Source organism: Brachionichthys hirsutus, chromosome 11 (assembly GCF_040956055.1).
Source record: "Brachionichthys hirsutus isolate HB-005 chromosome 11, CSIRO-AGI_Bhir_v1, whole genome shotgun sequence".
Taxonomy (NCBI): Eukaryota; Metazoa; Chordata; class Actinopteri; order Lophiiformes; family Brachionichthyidae; genus Brachionichthys; species Brachionichthys hirsutus.
Genome location: NC_090907.1, coordinates 8,938,458 through 8,959,280, shown reverse-complemented (window position 1 = coordinate 8,959,280; position 20,823 = coordinate 8,938,458). Strand labels below are relative to the sequence as shown.

General features: G+C 42.5%; 3 protein-coding genes across 3 annotated transcripts; 2 read left to right on the top strand and 1 right to left on the bottom strand.

Annotated features, from left to right (window-relative positions):
- Positions 1-481: 481 nt before the first annotated feature.
- On the bottom strand, positions 482-2,349 carry rwdd2b (RWD domain containing 2B). Its single transcript, XM_068745637.1, has 4 exons — positions 2,137-2,349; positions 1,970-2,037; positions 840-1,208; positions 482-734 (listed from the first exon to the last, which is right to left on the bottom strand). The coding sequence occupies exons 1-4, from the start codon at positions 2,347-2,349 to the stop codon at positions 482-484; spliced, it is 903 nt and encodes a 300-aa protein (XP_068601738.1).
- A 630-nt stretch (positions 2,350-2,979) lies between these two features.
- On the top strand, positions 2,980-7,552 carry usp16 (ubiquitin specific peptidase 16). Its single transcript, XM_068745426.1, has 17 exons — positions 2,980-3,040; positions 3,130-3,326; positions 3,407-3,510; positions 3,610-3,722; positions 3,831-4,045; positions 4,148-4,243; positions 4,333-4,463; positions 4,553-4,640; positions 4,913-4,994; positions 5,076-5,167; positions 5,254-5,307; positions 5,417-5,575; positions 5,671-6,337; positions 6,472-6,566; positions 6,696-6,782; positions 6,898-7,045; positions 7,109-7,552. The coding sequence occupies exons 1-17, from the start codon at positions 2,980-2,982 to the stop codon at positions 7,225-7,227; spliced, it is 2,508 nt and encodes an 835-aa protein (XP_068601527.1). The 3' UTR covers positions 7,228-7,552.
- A 2,527-nt stretch (positions 7,553-10,079) lies between these two features.
- Positions 10,080-14,675, top strand: LOC137901485 (transcription regulator protein BACH1-like). The gene is made up of 4 exons (XM_068745519.1): positions 10,080-10,322; positions 11,085-12,242; positions 12,336-12,542; positions 13,952-14,675. Exons 1-4 carry the CDS (start codon positions 10,083-10,085, stop codon positions 14,285-14,287), a joined length of 1,941 nt encoding a protein of 646 aa, XP_068601620.1. The 5' UTR covers positions 10,080-10,082; the 3' UTR covers positions 14,288-14,675.
- Positions 14,676-20,823: the final 6,148 nt, after the last annotated feature.

Sequence of the window (20,823 nt, the reverse complement as noted above, 5' to 3'; positions counted from 1 at the left end):
AAAAAATAAAAATTGGGTCGATTGTGTAATCTATAATTGATATGAAGAAAATCAACAGATTTCATAAACAGATATTTGACATAGTTGTAAATATTGTCCACTTATTAACGGGGTATCAGCCTCGCAAATCCTGCAATTGCCTGATTGCGATCCACAGTGGCCCCAAGGAAACTAAACGTGCAGAAATAACTGAAGAACAGAAGCTCAGACAGTCGCCACGTCTCTTTCTGAAATATTTACCCATTAGCTATAGAAGTGAGAATTTGGCTTCTCAAACTTCAGTGCGATTTATGCCCCGTTTTCCCATCGCACCCTTTTATCTCAGTACATTAGGGTACATGTAGCAACGTGCTGACTGTCCGTTTGTGCCTGAATGCAAGATAAAAGCAGGTAAAACAACGTTGAATTTAATTCCATTCGTATGGTTTCAGAGAGAAGTGAATTCAGCATCATGGCACCATGAAATCTCCAGGTCGGACCACTACTTCCCTTCAATGCCAAAATACATCTGGAAGACATCACAACACCCTTTCTCATTTAAAAACTGGTAAAGCTGCCCGAGGTCCATGTGATCACCTCGGCTTCCACGAGGGTCAAACGCTGCCTCTTGGAAGCCTGTGAATTTGCGCAGAGAGTCTAGAATTCCAACGGAATTGCTGTCCTCACCCTGACGATCAAGGGGAATATCCTCTCTATGTCGGATCATGATCTTCTTCCATGTCAGCACCTTCACTCTGTGAAATGGGGGGGGGGGGGGGGGGGTTAGAAGAAGAAACTTGGCACGTCAGCAGGCTTCCGGCTGTGATATCAGGTGCTAAAAATAACAACAGTCAAGATACCTGGACCAGAACTCCTCGCAGGCAGATTGAGGCCCCTCCACACACACAATACCGGGCTTCCCGGGCATGCTAAACCCCGACAGACCCAGCTCCTTGGACCACTCCAAGATATTCTTCCTTTTTGTCTTGTTGTAGATGTGATGACTGTAAATCCACAGTCGGCTGAACGCTTCCCGTGGTCCTGAAGGGGAATATTCTTTCTTAGGTGTCGGAGCTGCTGATAAGCTCTTATTAGTGAAGCGCTGCAGGTTGTCTTTCACCCACTCCACGGCAGAGAGCACACACACTTCCCCTTGGCAGTTTTCCATAAGGTATGCATTGAGCTCGACGTGGAGCCGTGTCTGCTGAGCCCTGCTGAGACCAGCGCACCTAGGGTATGAATAAAATATAATGTGAAGAAAAAAAAGAGATTTCCAACAGATTGAAGACATTTGAAACTGGAATTTTCCATATTGATGCAGAAAAGCTTCTGTAGGGAAACCACAACAGATCTACTACGGCGTTTAATCAGCGTAAAAATCAATATGAACGTCTACCTCCCGTAAAATATTTCATGAAAGCAAATTATGATTCCCCCCCCCCCACCCACCTTCTGTGCTGCTGCATTATTTCTCTTTTTGATCTCTCTGCAAAATTAAAAGTTTAAGTTTGCAAATGGAAATCAAATTTTCATAGTGCAAAGTCATTGGCAGAGTTACGTCTGTATAATTAGTCTGATGCTCATTTAACTCATTTCTGTCATTTCATTTTCTCATTAGTCGACACACGTTACACTTTGTTCTTTCCCTGGCTCTTTGACGTGCTGCTGCTGCCTCCTGCTGCAAGGTTTCGGAAATTAAATCTCCCCCCCCGATTCCATCTCCTGCTTAAAAATGAAAAAAGTTGAACGTGTGTCTGACTTAACAAACATCTGTTTGATATGGAAGCGTTTTAAAAGTGCTGTCAAAGAGCAGGAACTGATTTGACGTTTCATTACTGGCTGGTGAACTCTAATCGGAAAGTCATTTTGCCCAAAGCCTTGCGCATACAACACAAACAAGCATCTACCGTCAAGTTCCTTTCCAATGAGCACACCCTGCTGCTGCTGTATTCTGTGTTTGTGTCATTATTAGTGGTGGGCAGAGCCTTACCGGACAGTTATCTCCGGCAACACACTGGGATATTCGGATGGATAAGCACAAGACAGAAGGACATCCATCTGAGAGGAGCATCAAAATAAAATAAACAAAACAAAACAGACAACGATGTGTTTTAATCTGCATTGTTATTCGATTTGAATGGCGTGCTCTGAACATACCCTCTCCATACTTGTGGTATGCAGCTTCTGTTTGATGACAAACTGAGGTCTGGAAGTTGGAGAGCTCCTCGTAGAGTCTGAACACTCCACGTAGTCCCTGAGCTCGGCTAGCGCCAGCTGGTCGGTGGTCTCCAGCTCCTCCCGGGTGGGGAACATGCTGGTCAGCAGCTCCAGCTCAGCGAGCCGGGACTCGGCCCACTCCAAGCAGGACATGCTGATAAAGGCGACCAGTATTTACAGCTCGGGGAACAAAAGAGGTGCTTATTTAGCTCTGTGGCTCAAACGTAACCGGGGAAGCTAGCCGACGGACAGAGGTGTATATAAACAAACTCGCTATAACACCCGTCCGTCCGAAGTAGACTTTGTTTCAAGACGGACCGTTTTAAGCGACGTACACAGGAAACGCACCGAGGAGCAGAAACAGAGACGCTCATATTTTGTTCCTCTGGTTCTCGGCATTTTCCAGGAATGTTTTTGTTATTCTATCAGATTTTTTTGTTCATTTAAAACTTTTCTGGACTATTTTTTGTTACTCGATGGCTTGTAGTTTTCGACTGAAAACAGATTTTTTTTTTTTATGAATCATGCCCAGATAGGAAATTAATTCGCTCAGGGTAAACGAAACGAAAATATGTTCAGATTTTGATCCCGATTTGTAATTGTAAATGTGATTTTACGCGACCACGAGGACCGCTGTGACGTGAAACGACACGTTCACTTGCCTTTTGCTTCTCGGAGGGAATGAACTGCAACCGGATTGCGTTTTGTGACGTCTAAATTCTTATTTTACGGGTGTGAATGATAACTTCCGTTCATTTCTTATCGTGAGTAAAGTTTGGTGAAATGGGAAAGAAAAGGGGGAAGGAGAGAAGCTCGCGAGAAGAGGATGACGTCGACTTTACTGGTAATGAATACCACCATCATCATAGACAGCCAATGCAAGGCCTTATAATGCGATTTTGATATTTATTTTTGATTGTTTTCATCTTCTAGGTCCGTCCTGCAGACATATTAAGAAGGGAACAGACCAAGCTCTTCTAAAGAAGCTGTCTGGAAATTCTAACTGGACAAGTTGCCAGGATTGCAAGCATGAAGAAAGTCATGAAACTACCAGCCAAGCACTGCAGCAGGATTCTACAGAGGATCAAGAAGCTGACGTCTTATGGCTGTGTTTGAAATGTGGCCACAGAGTGAGTCTAATCAGCCCATTTGTAGTCAATCAAATGACAGTATTCACTGCTAAGTCATCAAATGCGTCTTCTTCCACAAGGGATGTGGACGAAATTCTGAGAACCAGCATGCCATCAAACATTATGAGACTCCACATTCAGATCCACACTGCCTGGTCATCAGCTTGGACAGCTGGAGTGTGTGGTGAGTGTGTTGTTGTTGTGGTGAGTGTGTTAATAAGTGAGGAATAGGGTGTGCTTTAATTGACAAGTTCCTTTTCCTGAATGCTTGCCCAACTTCCAGGTGTTACATATGTGATGATGAAGTCCAATATTCCAGAACCGGACATTTGGCTCAGCTGGTGACAAACTTACAAAAACAAGCTTCTGCATGTCTTCTTAAGAGAGAGCAGGAAAGTACCGGTACCGGTAGGTTCCATTGCTTGATCATTACTGTCATGTTTAAATATATATATATATATATATTAGGGGAAGGTTTCTCTCTAACTAAAATCCCTTCTTTAGACGTTCATAAGGAAGACAGCTTGCTGGAAGTTGAGCACAAGACACCCCTTGCAGAGGAATGTGAGGACAAGGAAAACAAAGGCCGAAGGAAAAATCCTAAAAAAGAGAGTTCTGGAATAACACAAAAAACCGGCACATCTGGAAGCAGCGGTGGCGTTTCAGTCAAGGGGCTGAGCAACCTGGGAAACACATGCTTCTTTAATGCAGTCATTCAGGTAATAGCTCTCAGTGTATAATTGTACTTTTGCTGTTAAATAACAAATGTCCTAAATCCTACATTTATTATTATTATTATTTGCTGTCATTGTCATTTTCAGAATCTCTCTCAAACAAAGCTCTTAAAACAGATCATCAACCAAGTGAGAGATGAGAAAATGAATGTAGAAATTAAACCCATTGCATCTTCAGGTCTGGTATGTTGCTATTTTAATTTAGCTGCAAATACAGATGCATTTCCTAAAATGCACTTTATTTGACTTGAAGGCTTCTATTATGATTGCAGGAGCCTATCGGAGTGCAGTTGGAGCACCCAGGATCCCTTACTATGGCTATGTGTCAACTAATGAATGAGCTCCAGGAAACCAAGAAAAGCGTGGTGACTCCCAGGGAGTTGTTCACACAAGTTTGTAAAAAGTGAGTATGACTAACTGCAGGTCCGGGTGAAACTCAGCCTTAAGACACGTGCTGTATGTCTGAGCATCCTGCATGTCTCCTTCCTGCAGGGCTGCCAGGTTCAAAGGCTTCCAGCAGCAAGATAGCCAGGAGCTGCTACGATATCTTCTGGATGGGATGCGGGCCGAGGAGATCAAAGTATGCATGCATATTCTGTCAGTCTGTCTTTCACACTGTCTCTGTCTGTATGAAAAATGTATCTCTCTCTCTCATTTAATGAACTTTGATCATTTGTTTGTTCTACTTCAGTAGTTTGGTTAATATCCAGAGAGTGAAGCACACTAAGTGAGACTGATATTATTGTTGTTCTGTAAAAAAGAAAAATATTTACCTGCAAGATCTCCCTATTCTGATGAATCAAAGGTCACTTTCATCATCTACATTTAAAGGTTTTGTTTTTGTCTCCACAGAGAGTTAGCTCTGGGATGATTGAGGCACTGAAAGAAACAAGAAAAAGCATAGATGGAGAGCAGCTGAAGTCACTAGTGGGAGGTGAGTGTTCTATCCCTCTGTGGCACAGACACATTCGGCATTCCTAAATGTTTCTATCTGGCGATGCATTTCTGATTTCAGAGTATGAGAAGAATGGATTTCCTAAAAACTTTGTCGACCATGTTTTTGGTGGGGAAATGACCAGCACTATAATGTGTCAGCAGTGTAAAACGGTATGTGCAGTTAGCAATCAGTTAAGATCATCAGACTCTCACTGTCATGACAGCGTCAAGCTAAATGGCCTCTGCCCTACTTGCAGGTGTCTGTCGTCACTGAGCTGTTTTTAGATCTTTCTCTTCCTGTGTCTGATGAGGTAAAGACTTATTAGTTGTTGTTTTGTTTTGTTTTTCACTTCAATTTGATGTAGCATCATGATTTAGCTGTCATACACACTCATGTCTTCTTGTGACCGCGTCCTTCAGGCATACAGAAAGAAGAATCCAAAAAAGTTTGTGCATAACGTCACTGATTTGAGCCTGGGTGGAAGAGACAGTCCTCCTTCAACCAGTGGAACAGATGGTGCGAGTCCCAGCAAGTATCAGCAAAAGAAAACAAAGAAGCAGGCAAAGAAGCAAGCGAAGGTGAGCTGGACGGTTCGCATTTTGAACGATGGCTGGTAATTGTGAAGGATAAAGTATTGCATTGTGCTGTGTTGTTTATTTGTCTTGGCCTTCAGCAACAAAAGAGGCAGCAAAGGTTCGAGGGCAGAGTCACTTTGGACAGTCTCTCGTCTCCCAGCCACACAGAAAGCCAACAGATGCGTCCTACTGCAGATGAGACGGAAAATGCTGACCGTGAGATTCCCGAAGACTCGCCAACTGAAGGAAGTGATGCACAAATCTCCGAGTCTGAGCAGAACCAGGACGCGCTGCAGGATACAGAGGGAAAAGAAGAGGATGAGGATTCAGTGATTGACTGCGACTCATCCATGTCATCCGTCAACAACCGTTTTACTGTCCTATCAGAAGAGCAGCACTCAAAGGACGGCGTCTTAGGCTGGAGCATAAATTCTGATATGGATCAGGAGGAAGGAGACGACATGGAGCTGGTGAGCGATGTAAGGAAAGTAAGCCTGAACGATGCCTTCATTGAAGAACTTGAGGCTGTGGAACAAGTCGTGAACAGTGAAGACGAGGCACTGGAGGCTAAAAGATACACCGTAGTCACGGAGGACCCAGAGCTGGCCTTCCAAACGCTGGCCCCCAGGACGGCCCCGGAGAAGCAGGAGTGTTCAGTGCATTCGTGCCTCTTTAACTTCACAGCAGTGGAAACCCTAACTCAGAACAACAGCCTGCTTTGTGTCACCTGCACTAAACAGCAAAAGAACAAAGAGAAAGCTGGAGGTACGGGTGATTTTTTTTCACCATAATCATTTGTATTCTTTGTGGTGTTTTCCACATTTTTTTTCCAGCTTGATTTATTTTGTTTCTTCAACTTTGGAATCAATGAAGTCGCATTTTTTTGTTCTATTATTTAGGATCCAAGAAAGGCGTCTACACTGACGCCTTAAAGCAGATGTTGATTTCCGCTCCCCCACCAGTGCTGACACTTCATTTGAAGAGATTTCAACAGGTAAGCTAAATAAAAAAAACATTCAACTCTTTTCCCTTTTGATCCAGTTGACTGCAGAGGCATGTTTAATCTCACTGCTGTGAACCAACAGCAGCTTTAATTGCATGATTTGTTGTTCTTCTCTTCTAGAATGGATACAGTATTTGTAAGGTGAACAGACATGTCCAATTCCCCATGATGCTGGATCTAGCTTCCTTTTGTGAGGTTAAATGCAAGGTCAGTACTGGGGTAAATATATATATATATATTTTGATATTCCTTTAGACTTATTTGTGTATATCTCATTGTTATATTCTAAACTGACTGTGAAAAATGATCTGTTTTCAAACAGAACGTGACAAAAGGAGAAATTGTGTACAGTTTGTATGGTATCGTAGAACACAGCGGAACAATGAGGTCAGGGCATTACACGGCGTATGTGAAAGTACGACCTGAGTGTCCCAAACTCCCATCAAACGGTAGGTGGACGCAACGCAGGCGTGGAATAACGGCTTAGTCCAAATGTTTGGTGTGTCCACTAACTTGTGGCTTCCCCTCAGGAGCTGCAGAACAACCCGAGGGATTATGGTTTCATATCAGTGACACAAGCGTTCAGCCAGTGAGTGAGAGCAAAGTCCAAAGTTGCCAAGCCTACCTCCTCTTCTACGAGAAGATCGTGTAATCAAACTACACTCCTTTGGAAATCATGACATCAACCCGCTGCTGCCGTTTCCCTTCCACAACATACGGATCTGAGAGTTCACCTTTAAACATTTATTTTCATGTGATAATACATTAATTGAATAATAGATATGATGATGTATTTTGTTTTTTTTCCAATAAGTTTTGGTAAAAGCTGCACACTAGATACAAATAGATGTGCGCTTTCCAGACTCGTGGGAAGGGCGTAATTAAAGTCGTGCACATTACCCAGATTGTGACACTTGTGCAAACATTTTAATTCAACTTGTGAAAACTAATTTGTAAAAATAAATATGTCAATTGCGTTTCTATCGGTTTCATGGTGCTTCAAAACAAAAGTTGTTCCTGCTCTGTGTGTTGGCACGCGAGACTCGTTTCATTGCGCATGCGCAGTAGGTGCTAACTGGGGTCGAGTCTGTCACGTGACAAGAGGAAACCCCGACTCGGTCCGGATGTCCCTCGCAGAGACGGACCAGAGTACATGCGAGGACCGTCTCCACATGTCCCGATGGACATGTTCCCAAGCTGACATTGCAGGTCGGTGAGCATTTAGCCGTTAGCATTAGCTTTAACAGGCTGCCGGCTCCTTGGGTTTCAGTACTTCGCTAACGTTCGGGAGATCCACGCTAATATTAGCCCCGAACCCTTCGGCCTGTCGGGCAGCGTCCCGTTATTGATAACATGATAATAACGTAACAGCGCAGATTATATCTACGTCACCGCTCACCTGGTACAGACTATGATGACTAATGGTAACTTGTCTTAGCATGAATCAGCATTTTAAACTTGTTAGACTTGGCTGCGTGTGTGTGCGTGTGTGTGCGTGTGTGTGTGTGTGTGTGTGTGTGCGCGCTAAATACCGAACGTCTCTGTGTTCCTGTTTACAAAGTTCTGAGTCGCTTTGTCATGATGAAAACGAGTGAGACCTGACTGCGTGTTTGTCTTTTAATGGCACAGCCCCATGTCTCTCTATAGAGCACTACACTTACAATCTGCACTAGGTTATCCCAGAGGGGTTAAAAACATGTTTGAGGTGTGTTTAACTTTATTATTTATATAATGAAACTTTATATTGTGTAGGGTCACAAATAAAATATAAAGAGTTCAGTGTGTTCCACGTCTAGACCACGTAGAAAACTGGATCACATCTTCTCAGAGAAGACGATCAACATTAAATAACATTAGTTCAATTAATTAAAGAAAGATGTTCAGAAGTCGGGGGCAGCCCGTCCATTTCTTTTTGTAATTACTTGTCCTTGTCCACTTCCAGGTAGACAAGAGGAAGGACATAAGGAACAGTGATCAGGGAAGAATAAAGCGGATTAGAAGGAGACCGGAAGCAGTGATGCAGGACAGTGAGGATGAAGCGGAAGCTGTGCTTGACTACTAGAGACGGAAATACAAGAGTAGGGAAGCATCGATTGAAAATATGAATTAAAGAAATAGTAAAACACATTAGATAGATAGAAGTAGCCGGAATGACAATTATATTTGCAAGGAACAAAGACTAAGTATTAAGATGTTAGTATTTACAGGGTTCGAGAGGTGATTGAATCAGTATTACCGTAATGGCTGTACCAGAAATGCAAATTATTTTCTGACAATATTAAGTAAAACCAGTTCTGCTAAGAGCAAGAACATAAAAGATAAAGTATACGTTGTCAGCAACGGGCGAAACAGGCAAGGAATGCTTCACGCTTTATTGTGAAATCTCTAACGCAGGCCACCCGACAGGCTGAGGAGGAACTGAGGGAGGAACCGCCGACGGATGTAGTGAGAGAACAGTTTGCGGAACAGTGAGAGAACAGCATGAGTGTGTTCAGAAGAGAAGTTTGAGGAAGAAAACAACAAATAGACCAATGCATGAAACGTTTTCGCTTGTTTTGAAAAAGGTTAAGATAATTTTACTGCTTTTGTTTTGAAGAAGCGTATCCACGACGATCAAAAATTAAACCGAGGCATGGACGAGTGCAATGAATAAAATTAATTACATTCATCAAACATGTTGCATCATCACTTCAATGTGGCAGCATTTCTATTTCATTTCTATTATTTGCGGTTTTATGAATAAAGGTTTCATAAATCTGAAAGATTTAAGATTCTTTGACCCAATCTGTGAAACTTTGATCCAGAATTGAAAAGTGTATCTAAAGAGTTTTTTTGAAGGAGACCTGGTCCAGTTTGCTCCAGATTTCTAAACTCTGAAGTCACTGCTGCTGCTCTGTTGGCTGTGAGCTGAATGTTAGCGCACAAACAGAATATACTTCTGTTGTAAAGGACTAAAGGAAGTGGTGAGAGGATCCGCTTCCAAGGACAAAGAACTCGTGATTTCGTTTTTACCAAATTTGATCAAAAATAAAAGTTTTACTCGTGCAGATTAATTTCCTGCTAATATTTTATAGCTATAATCTCCCACTGTAGGTACTACTGTACTTTCGGCTTGTCCCGTGACAGCAAATCAATGTTCTCCACCCTGTCCTTTGCATCGTCCCCCCCAACACCAGCCACTCTCATGTCCTCCCTCACTACGTCCATGTGTCTCCTCCTGGGTCGACCTCTAGCCCTGTTCCCTGGCAGTTCCATCCTCAGCATCCTTCTACCGATATCGTCCCCGTCTCTCCTCTGGACATGTCCAAACCATCAAAGTCTGGTCTCTCTGACCTTGTCTCCAAAACGTTTAACCTTCACTGTCCCTCTTATTGTCTCATTTCTAATCCTGTCCAATCTGGTCACTCCCAAGGAGAACCTCAGCATCTTTGTAGGTATATAAACAAATTATTGTATATTACCTTGTTTTTTCCCCCCTTTGTCCCGCAGGCTGAGTTCGTCAGAGCCATGTTAGTTCAAGCTCCTCGCACATCAGTGTTCACCTTTGACTCTGCGGTGCACAGCGCCCACGTCCTCCAGTGTCTCGACGACCAGAGGCTGCGGGACTTCCTTTGCGATGTGACTGTGGTGGTGGGAAACAAGAGGTTCCGGGCTCATCGTTCCGTATTGGCTTCCTGCAGCGTGTACTTTCACAGCACGGCTGCCCGTATTACCAGTCAAAATCCCATCATCACCTTGTCGGACGAGGTCAGTGTCCCGGCGTTCGACGGAAGGTTCAGCTCCAGTCATCATCCTGAGCATAACGCAGCGTGTCTTTCCTAGTGTCTGGATTAAACGAAGCTTCGATTTGATGGATTAGCATCATTGGTAGCCATGGAGTAACTCGAGGAATTTGTTCAGCGCTACTTAAACTGCACATTACACTGACTTCATTTTAGGGAGCTGGCAGCGTAAACTAATGTCTGAGCCAGAAGACTTGGACATTTCATATTTTTGGCTCCTCTGGGTTATGTCTGGACAATTATAGAGTATCAATGCATGAAAGGGGCTTTAGAAAGCTCCGGTACCTGCATAGTAAAAGCAACAAGACTATAAATGGGCATTAATCACGGCGAGGAGAAAGTTTTTCTTAAAGAAATGGAGACACTGCGAATTGTATTTTAGTCGACGGTCGTCGAGAATTTGGTTGAGTTTTCAGAATTTGATGTCCGAGACCAGAACGGAGACGTCAACCCCACAGAGGATGAAATGCGTGATGCTGTGTTGGGCTTAGTTTATTGGGCGGAGGAATTTAGCCTTTGGATTAGATTATTACTGTGAAACAGTTAAATAGTACTTTTATGAAACTTTATCCTCCTGAGACCCAGCCCGTTGACACGTCCCCTCTAGAGGATGTCCACTACAGGGGACGTAATTTTAGGACAGTCCTTTGTTGCTTTATTAGCCGTTCATTGTTTGAAGCTTCCTAAGTTATTTTACCTCTGTCGTTTTCTGTCTTTTAACCCGCAGGTGAGCATTGAGGGGTTTGAACCTTTACTCCAGTTTGCCTACACATCAAAGCTTCCCTTCACCAAAGAAAACTTTCATGCCATACGCAGAAGTGCCGAGTTTTTAGGATTCCATAACTTGGAGTCGGCACACTTTGACTTCCTCATCCCAAAGTTCTCTGAAGGCAAACAAATGTCGCAGGAGGCCAGGCGTAGCGGCTGCAGTCAGAGCCAAGACCCCGGTGTCGGCATCGGTTCCGGTCTGCAGAACAACCAACCGAAAGCACTGGAGTCACGAAGCTCGCTGCCTTCCAGAGGTGATGATCAAACAGGCTGTGCATCGCAGTGTCCTCGGAGTGCACGGCCTCAGACATACAGCAGGGAAGAAGCCCTGTGTTTGGAGAACTGCGGGCCGCAGATGACCCCCTTATCGCCAGAGATGTCAACAAATGAGGTGTGTCCCATGTTGTCCTTGCAGTGTCCAGACTCGGACAAAGGGGATCATCCCTCTCAGTTTTGTGAAGGAGACATTTTGGAGATGGGAGTGTGTCATCAAAGCGAGTTGACTCTGGCAGGCTGTGGCTTACACTGTGAGCTGTCCACCCCAGGGAACGTGAATCCACCAGAACCCACCGAGCCAGCGGCCTCAGAAACATCCGGTGAGACGCTCGCTGCCGAAGCCGGCTGCAGCCCTGGTTCACGTCCACTCGCCACAGCCGGGGCGGGAGACTGCAGTGAGTTATTAGAGCAGAGTGACGTTGGACTTGAACAGAGGATGGCAGGTGATCTCTCAGTCTCGATACTAAATGATCAGAACTATGACGAGGGATTAAGGGAGAGGAGCAGTGTAGAGAGGGAGGTGGCTGAACACATGGCAAATATTTTGGGATTTTGGTCCAATCTCTCTGAGGCTCAGCCTCTCGCCCTGGACCACATGGAACAAAACAAACCACCCAAAACATCCGAATTTCATTGTCTTAAGCAGCTGGATCTGAGCTCCAGCGTGGGAGACTGTCCCTTCCTTAATGGCCTTGATACGGGTAACGACCCGGCACCTCTCAGTGACAGCCTGTCCCAGTCAGAGCAGAGCCCCTACATGTCTTCCTCACTCAACTCCGGGGATGACTCGGACCTGGACACAGACGGGGATACTGAGGCCAACAACAGAAGAGCAGCAGAGGTCAATACGATACACATAGCTCATGATCGATCATTTATTTACTGTTGAAGCTGTAAAATCCATAAAGTAATAAAATAAATCTTTATTTTACAGATGCAGCTCCCATTCCCAGTGCAGCAGATCTCTACACTGAACCGAAGTGCCTTCCAGCAGCTTCTGAGAAAGAATCGGCTGAATCAAGTTCAGCTGGAGTTTGTCCATGACATCCGCCGAAGAAGCAAAAACCGCGTCGCTGCACAGCGCTGCAGAAAGAGGAAGCTGGAAGGCATTCACCATCTGGAATATGAAATCAAACGATTAGTAAGACATCTACGCGCTGCACGCAACATTTACAGTTTTCTCTCAGTCGCTTTGGTGCTTTTCGTACATCACTATTAACATTTGCACAGCAGTTAGTGCATTTCTCAAAACAATTGGAGCAAACTTCAACAACCTAGTGGCTTGACCTGCAAAAGCACGTCGCTTGCTCAAAATGGAAAGTCCATTCCTCGAAAGCAAGTCTTCATGCCAATGACGCTGCCAGTGTCAACAAAATGAGAGTCAAATGGCTTTATTAAGTTTTCATTAAGACAGTTTATTCTGTCAGTGTTTTCCAATGCATAAAAAAAAAAGGTCAGAACTCAGTGACACTACCTGGAAATGCTCAAGACATCACTATTCACTACTTGTACAGCCGTTTGAAAACTACAGTACGGTTACACATTGCTGTAGTGGTAGTAAGTGAGTACAAGACACTGAATACGTACGTGTCACATCTTTACTGTATATGCTCTTTGCAATTCAACAGCATTGTGCAAAAGAAAAATACACTCCAGTCACTGATTTAGACCAAACATAAGCACAGTGCGTATTGTAACTGAACGTAGGTTGATCATTCTGGAACATCCAGACGTTCCTGTCTGTCTGGACACATATTTTCATCCCTTGCAATGCAGTATAAGTATAGTTCATTTTGACCGACCTGACATAAGCACATGATAATGTTATAGAACAGCAGAGAATTGTATGAAGCAACTGACGCATGTCTAAAAGCATTTGCAATTTGTTCAGAGGAAGGAGAAATTGCTACTCTGATGTGCACAAATGACTAAATGTTGTGGAGGTTGAACTAAGTTATGCAGATTTTCATTCTGATCTGAGAACGGCACCAAAGAGACTGAGAAAAAAACAGTAAATATAAAGGTGTGTTCACATTTTGTTTTTGTGGGATATGATGAGTACTTTCTAACCTATACTGTCCTCTAGTGAAGACTAGTGTGAACTGCTGCAATCTGAACTGAAGCACCAGCCTTATTCCAAGAGGTAGAATAACAGGTTCATGGAAAGCCAAGGATTGGCCACCTTTTATGAAACATGTGCAAAATGTGCATCTAAAAACCGCCAAAGAGAAGTTCTGTTTGATTTAAATCGAACTTTCCTCGAAGAATATGATCAGAATGGGAACTTCTGAATGCAGCCAGTCCCCGTCTTAATTCAGATTACTTAGTTGTAAATCCTGGAGCATTTGTCGAGACATAAATATTGGATTCTGGTACTATAAAATGTTGAAGAAGGAGAAATGAAGGTTAAGTGGCATGAATGAAGACAGAAGAAAACAGTGAGGACTGATGACTAAATATTTGCAAAGGTCCGTTGAGTGTCTCTTTAACCACTTCTTCATTTTGGAGGCTTCATGAATTGAAGTGATGAAACGTTACCGTCTTTTCCAGGCCAGTGAGAAAGAGCGACTGCTGCAGGAGCAAACCCATCTGGAGCAGAACCTGGAGGAGACACGGCAGAGTCTGTGCCGGTTGTGCAAGAGTGTCACAGTGGAGTCTGGCTCTGATCACGACTGCCTGCAGCTTCTCACCAAGCTCTCCTCAGAACCCGTCCCCGCCTCTCCCTGCCTTGCAGGTAAAGACAGGGAGTCCCAGATCGAGTGTGATGCGAGCCAGCAGCCAGAACGCTCAGGCAACGCTGCTCTGCTGGACTCAAGTTCTCAACATGGTTACACTGATCCCGTGTCTCCGGGCAACGCCTGCCTGGGTATGAACAATGTACTTTAGTCTCTTTTAAAAATCCATCTACTTTCCTGTACATTTCACTGAATGAAGTTAGCCACATCAGTATTTTGAAAAAGTTTCCTCCACTGCATTTTTACTCCATAGCAGGCAGAGTAACAAACTTCATCTTTTCAAAAGTTCAGGCCACTTTCAGAAAATTCCCAGATAAAATAGAACTTTATTAATCCCAAAGGAAATTTTGGAAATGTATTCATTTGTAAAATAGAGAATAAGGGAAACTAGAAACCTGACTGTCCTATGCCTGATATCTTGTTTTACACTACTGTAATACTTTTTGTTAGCTGTTTATCTGATTAAATATGCACACCACTAACAGAATATTTCACACTAGATATGAAGAATTCCTATGCCTAATAAAAAAAAACCTTTCAGCAGCATTATTTGAGTGCCCATCTGTCATTTTAATGAATATTTGAGGTGTGTTTCCAGAGTGTCTGGAAGTGTTGCAGAGGAGTTGTTCGATGTGAAATGTGCCTTATGTAGTAGGATGGTGAGAAGTCAGAAACATGAAGTCTGTGTTTTTACATGCTTGCCCAATGCACTGGTGCACATGAACACATCCCATATTAAGGGCATCTTCTTATGTTTGGTTCTGCCTTCTGGTTGAGTATTTTTGTCACGTTAAAATAACAATGTTACGTTTCAATGAGCAAAAAGGAGGAATATTTCCCCTTTTTCACTTCCTCAGTTTGACCAATAGATGGAAGTATAACCCTATTTAACACAAAGTGCTGCAGACCTTTAGCACGCAGTCAACTGGGCAGAGCAGAAAGGCTGGTTAGCTCTAAAGCCACTTGTTCGTAGCAGTGTATACGCGCCCTCCACACACACACACACACACACAATTTGATTTGTTGGTTTCATGCTGTTCATTTTTAATTTCCCCCACTCATGTCAGCACTGGTAGAAATATACCTACGGATGTCTGCCAGCAGAGATCCTGCTGTTATCTAGCAGATGGCCATCGTTTGAATGTTTCAGGCTATCCTCCAAAGAGCCTCAGTGAAAAATATTATTCGTTAAAAAATAACTTTTCTCCCCATATCTGCGTGGGTTTTCTCCAGGCTCCCCCAAAAAACCATGCAGCTCAGGTGAATTGGTCACTCCGAATTGTCCATATGTTGTGAGTGGTGGTCTGTGTGGCCCTGGCGACGCATCCGGGGTGTACCCCGCCTCTCGCTCGTGAACCCGCAAAGTGAATAAATCCGCTGTAGACGAGATGGTTGAGGATGTCTCCGCGGGAAGATGGATGGATGAACATAGTTCTAAAAGTCCCCATGCATCGTTTTAACAACTGATGTGGATCTCATGTCGAAGCAGAAGTAAACTATTTGTTTCAGTCTCATGCTTCTTTCTCATCACCGGCTATATGCTTCAAAATAGTTGATTTTCTTTCTGATCCTTTCAAACAACTTGTGAAATTGTTACACATAGAATGTAGACCGTGGCTGAAAAGGCATTCTTATTTTCCTATGGAACAATCCTCATGGTGAACGTGGTAATTACACTGGCAACTAATAACAGTTGTGCTGTAGAGGGTCCTCGCAATAATGTCCAAGGCAGTAGAAGATGTCGTCTTGTTCCATCCTCCTCAAGCTTAAACCCACAGCCTTAGAAACTACCTGCGAGGTATGATGATGAGCTACCTGCCGAGGGATGATATATATATATTTTTTTCATGGACTCTTGAGATGCATTTGGTAAGATTTTGCGGCATCTGTTTACAGGGTGGCTGAGGACAATTTGGAGATGCAGTATCACCAGTTTGACGCCCGTACTGCCAGGTCCAAGCATGTGACCATTGCCCATTGTGAAAGCATTGGGGAGAACTGTAGAGCTCACTTCTTTAACGGAGTAAATTGAAGGCAATATTCTCAAGTAAACTTCTTATACATTATCCATAAGGTGAATCAAAAGAAACTTACTGCAGGAGGTGCAACAGTCCAAAGCAATTCTTGTGTTTCTCTTTACTCTGAAAATCAATATTCACAATAAAGTCATGCTTGGAGAAACTTGTTTCTTTAGAAGGCGAACTGTTGGGACAACATCTTATTATTTTTGAGTGACTGTTGCCACACACGTCTGGAGAAATGCTGGATTCTGAATGACATTAACATAATTTTTTTTCCCCACATTGGCCAAAAGGCAAAATTCCATCGTCGAGCCGTGAATAATAAAGAAATTCAGGAAATCATTTTTGTGTAAAGTGCCTTTATTATACCAAATGAAGTGTCTATCTATGGGGACTGAAGATGGGATTTACTAATGACCAGACTAAAAGATGTAGCAAATAAAAGTTGAAGAAAAAAGAAGCTCGTTATCCTCATTTAGATGTTTGAGAGGGTTTGTCAACGAGCAACAATCTGCTCCTGCTGGAGAAATATTCATAGATTCTTTAAAAAAGAAAGTACAAAACAATGAGATGAATTACATTCTACTGACTGGAGCAGTGACTGAGGTTTCTGTCCAGAGGCGTACATGCACAGGAAGTGTGCACTTATTTTCAAAATTAAACATCTGTGAAGATACAAAGCAAGACGAGCATGAGAAAGTTTGCAGACAGCACAGTGTGTATGTTAAATACATGAGCGACTTCAGCTTTTATAGGTCATTGTTAAAGTATAAAGGCCCACAAATGAGGAACCACATACATTCCACAGTGGTGTGAAAAGATTTACTCGTCACATACTTGAAAAATCCTTTATACAGTCTTTCAAAACATCTGAATATCTCGGCAGGATTAAGTCTTGTAAATGTATTTGATGCATGGCTGCGTCTATGTCAAGTCTGTTCAGTTTACACTGGCATGCTGAATGGTGCCTGCAAACTCAACACGTGTGGCTGCTCCTAAAAAAAAGTCCAAAAGATTAAATGATAATATCACAGAGATAAGATATCATTACAGAGAACTACCGTAACACACATTTTGTTTGTTAAAGCTGGAATCACTTTCAGACATCAGAGTATTATGCATTTGACCCACTTCTAAATTTCTTTCTTCAAATATTAGGGTCTTTCCCCCCCGATATTTGTGACTTATGCAGTTTGGATTTTGGAGAATTGTCACTCAAAACGTAAGATTATCCTCCTTTGCAAACTACACAGGAAGAGAAACTTGATTTGGGGAGGAAGCAGCTGTGCAGCATGACAAGGTCAGAGGCACGTAATCTGTGGCCTCGTTCATGGAAGATTAAAAACCTGCTCTGAGTTCTGATTAAGAACGCAGGGTTAGAAGATTAAGACCAGCAAACAAAATGAAAGCAGTTTAAGCCCAATCGTGGAATTCATCAGAATAGCAAAACCTTCGCTGTCATTACAACGCGAGATTAATGCAAAGCTCTCTTGAACTCTGTATCTGTTTTCACATATCTCCTGTGTCATAGCCTATATTCCTTTGGCCGACAAAAAAAATCTGGATGATCTCTCTTTTTTCACCTCATTTTTTTCCCTTCTCTCATTTTTTTTTCCTTTTCATTGAAGTATTTTTACCTTGCATCAGTCGGTGGAGGTTATTTTCTATAAAGTAACCAGTTCTTTCTTTTTTTTGTTTCTTTAATTTGTTGCATAATACACCGTTTCATTATTCTTAAAGGATTTAAATATGCATTTTACCCTGTTTTCATATGGATTCCCAGCATTATCCTCTGACAGACTCAACAGTATTTAGGCAGCAAAAGGATTAGGAAACATGAAGCAAGGAGCAAAACAAGCATTTAGAAATTAAAACATCTGGAAGTTAGCTTGCTTGCAAAATTGCGAACGCATGGGAAATATATGCTAATAAAATGACAAATGTGATTCACTGTTGCAGAAGGGCAGACTGCGCTTGTGCTGCGGGCTCACGCTGACTGAATAATTTAGTGCTACAGATAAAAAAAAATCAGCATCGTCTCGTTAAATAAGCATGCGTGGTGAAAGAGTTGTGGTCGCTAAAATAAGTTCCCATTAAAATAAAATTCACACAAAGACACACACGAAACCCAGTTGTAACATCATAATAGCATAAACCATTATCCTCACTATAATATTCTTCATCTCAGTAAACACCAGACTGTAAACGGATGTTTGTCTTATTTACAACAAGTAACATGTAAATAAGAATAGTGAGCTCTGCTGTGCTACGATTCCTGATTGCTGAATTACATCCATATTGTATTGGGGTTTCTCCAGCAGGGCTCAAACCCCTAGAGGAAGACCCAATGCTTGTATAATCAATCACAGCATAAGGTCCACGGCCCCCCGGCAACACAATGCAAATCACTGTATTCCGATTACAAGCAGCATGTTATGAACTTCAGTTTGGGGGGGTCGTGCTGAGAAGGGGGTATATCCCATTGGCAGGATTTTATAAACCAGGACCACAATACTGTAATCTCCAAGAGAAATGAGAGAATCTAGGGGGGGTTAGCAGCCTGGTCTGCAACCGACAGCTGGTTGCACAGTGGCAGATTACATTCACACTCATGCTCTACTCTCAACAGTCCTCACTGAGTTGTGTTTGTGATGCTAGTGGCACAGGGGGAAGTGCCTCAGAACAAGAACGTGTCAAGGAGTCACACAATATCAGGGAATGAGTATTCGATCAGTCACGGGGATCAGTCAGACACACAATTCTTCGTGTCATGAACGAACCAGAAAACCAAGATTGGTGCCCACAGTTCTGCTAAGTACGTGGGTTGTTGTTTTATTATTAACTGCAGTGCTTTGATGATCTGATGGAGCTGTCTTTTTCAACTCAGCAGTGTCACAACAAAGAAAGAAAAATACCCAGAGTTTACTGGAAGCCTTCATCTTTGGGACCAAGTCGCATCCTGATGTTTGATCATGCATTTGAGCTGTGCTGATGGAGCATCTCTTATCTATGATAATCATTCAATAAAAAAAATGTGATAGATAAAAACAGAGTCAGCATCTAATAGGCACAGTTTGTTTCTTGTATGTATATTAAACTAATATATATTGATATTGATATATTGATTGAGTTATTAGATAAATGTCACCATTTTTCAAACAGGGATTTTAAATTGAGGTTAAGAGTCTTGTTTGTGAATCTCATCTCAACTGTCCTTAGTAATAAGCTTGGCATGTTAGACCTGCCCTTGCATCATATTTCCTTTGACGTGATCCGATAATGCGGAGACAAAACAAGCGCGGCTCCGTGTTACCACTCAGGCTTGGGGGGGGGAAGAACATTTCCTTCCATCCGCGTTATGTATTAATCTGTGTGATGGAGCCTGCGCACTTTGAAACCTGAAGTGTTTGATAGGTTTGTGGCATCCGCCCATCTAATGAAGATGTTATTTACAGACCCCGGCCTGAATGAGGTGAATATGGATCTGATCAGAGCTGAAAGCTGCCGATGAGAAAGGGGATTCAGGGACATAAGGAGCTGCATAAAAAATGTAAACTGGTCAAAAAAGTAGTTTTATTCATAGTGATGGTCGCCTGTTGCTTTGATTTCCAGGAGAGAGTTAGGAAATAAATGTTATTAAATGGGACTTAATTTATGGAGAATAAAACTTTTAATTATGAATTTATCCATGTTATGTCCCAGTTGTGTGACAGGAAATGGTGGTTGTTTCCAAATGAAGACAAATGTTCCCATGATGCCAAATTGATTCAAACTATGTTTTGTTTCTCTGGTTTGATTGATGGACCCCCAGCAGCAGAAATCTCCAACTGTGTATTTAATGCAAGCAACATTTGTAAGCCAAACGTAAGGACCTTAGTGATTCACAAACCCTGGTCTGATCTCCAGAAGTGACCGTAACACAGGATTTAAGAGAACTCAAAGGGTTTCCTAGCAGTCCAATATTTAAAATGCAAAATTATGTTGTGGATGAAATTCAAAGCTGGTGATAGTGTCGCCATCCAGGAAAAGGCGAGTGCAGAGAATGTTAACAATCAAAACTAAGTGACTGCAAATGAAACATAAAAGAATGCTATGTTCTTATATAATTTTAGTCATTTTGAACTGGTTCTAACATGATAAAAATTACACATGCATGTGTGGGAAGTTCAAATGATTCCACCAAAAGCCAAAGACGTCTAGACAGTTAGCAACTGCTTGCCTGTGTGTTAAGTGACTTGAACAAAAATCTTGAGGGAGCACTCATTCATGAACAAATCAAAAACAAGCATAACTGAGTAAATGAGTAAATAAAAATGCACATTTAGAGTACATACAAAAGTGGTGAGTAGTGATGTAAAAGTTTCCGTGCACTATAATCACAGTTCTAGATAAATATGCCTCAAAAATACTACTTACACCACCTACGCCTCATGATGGCATGAAAACGATGTTTTCACACTGAACAGTCAAAGGATATTACAGCTTTTGCAAAAAAAAAACCAGCAAGGCCAAGATGGTTAAGTGTCGTAATGTAAGACGTCAACAACCATATGTCATCGTTAAAAGGGGTTCACATGCATTCGCCTAAAATGTCCGTGTGCTCCCCAACAACTCGTGGAAACGCTACACTCAGCATTGGAAGCTGATTCTGTGTGGATTGGCAGTG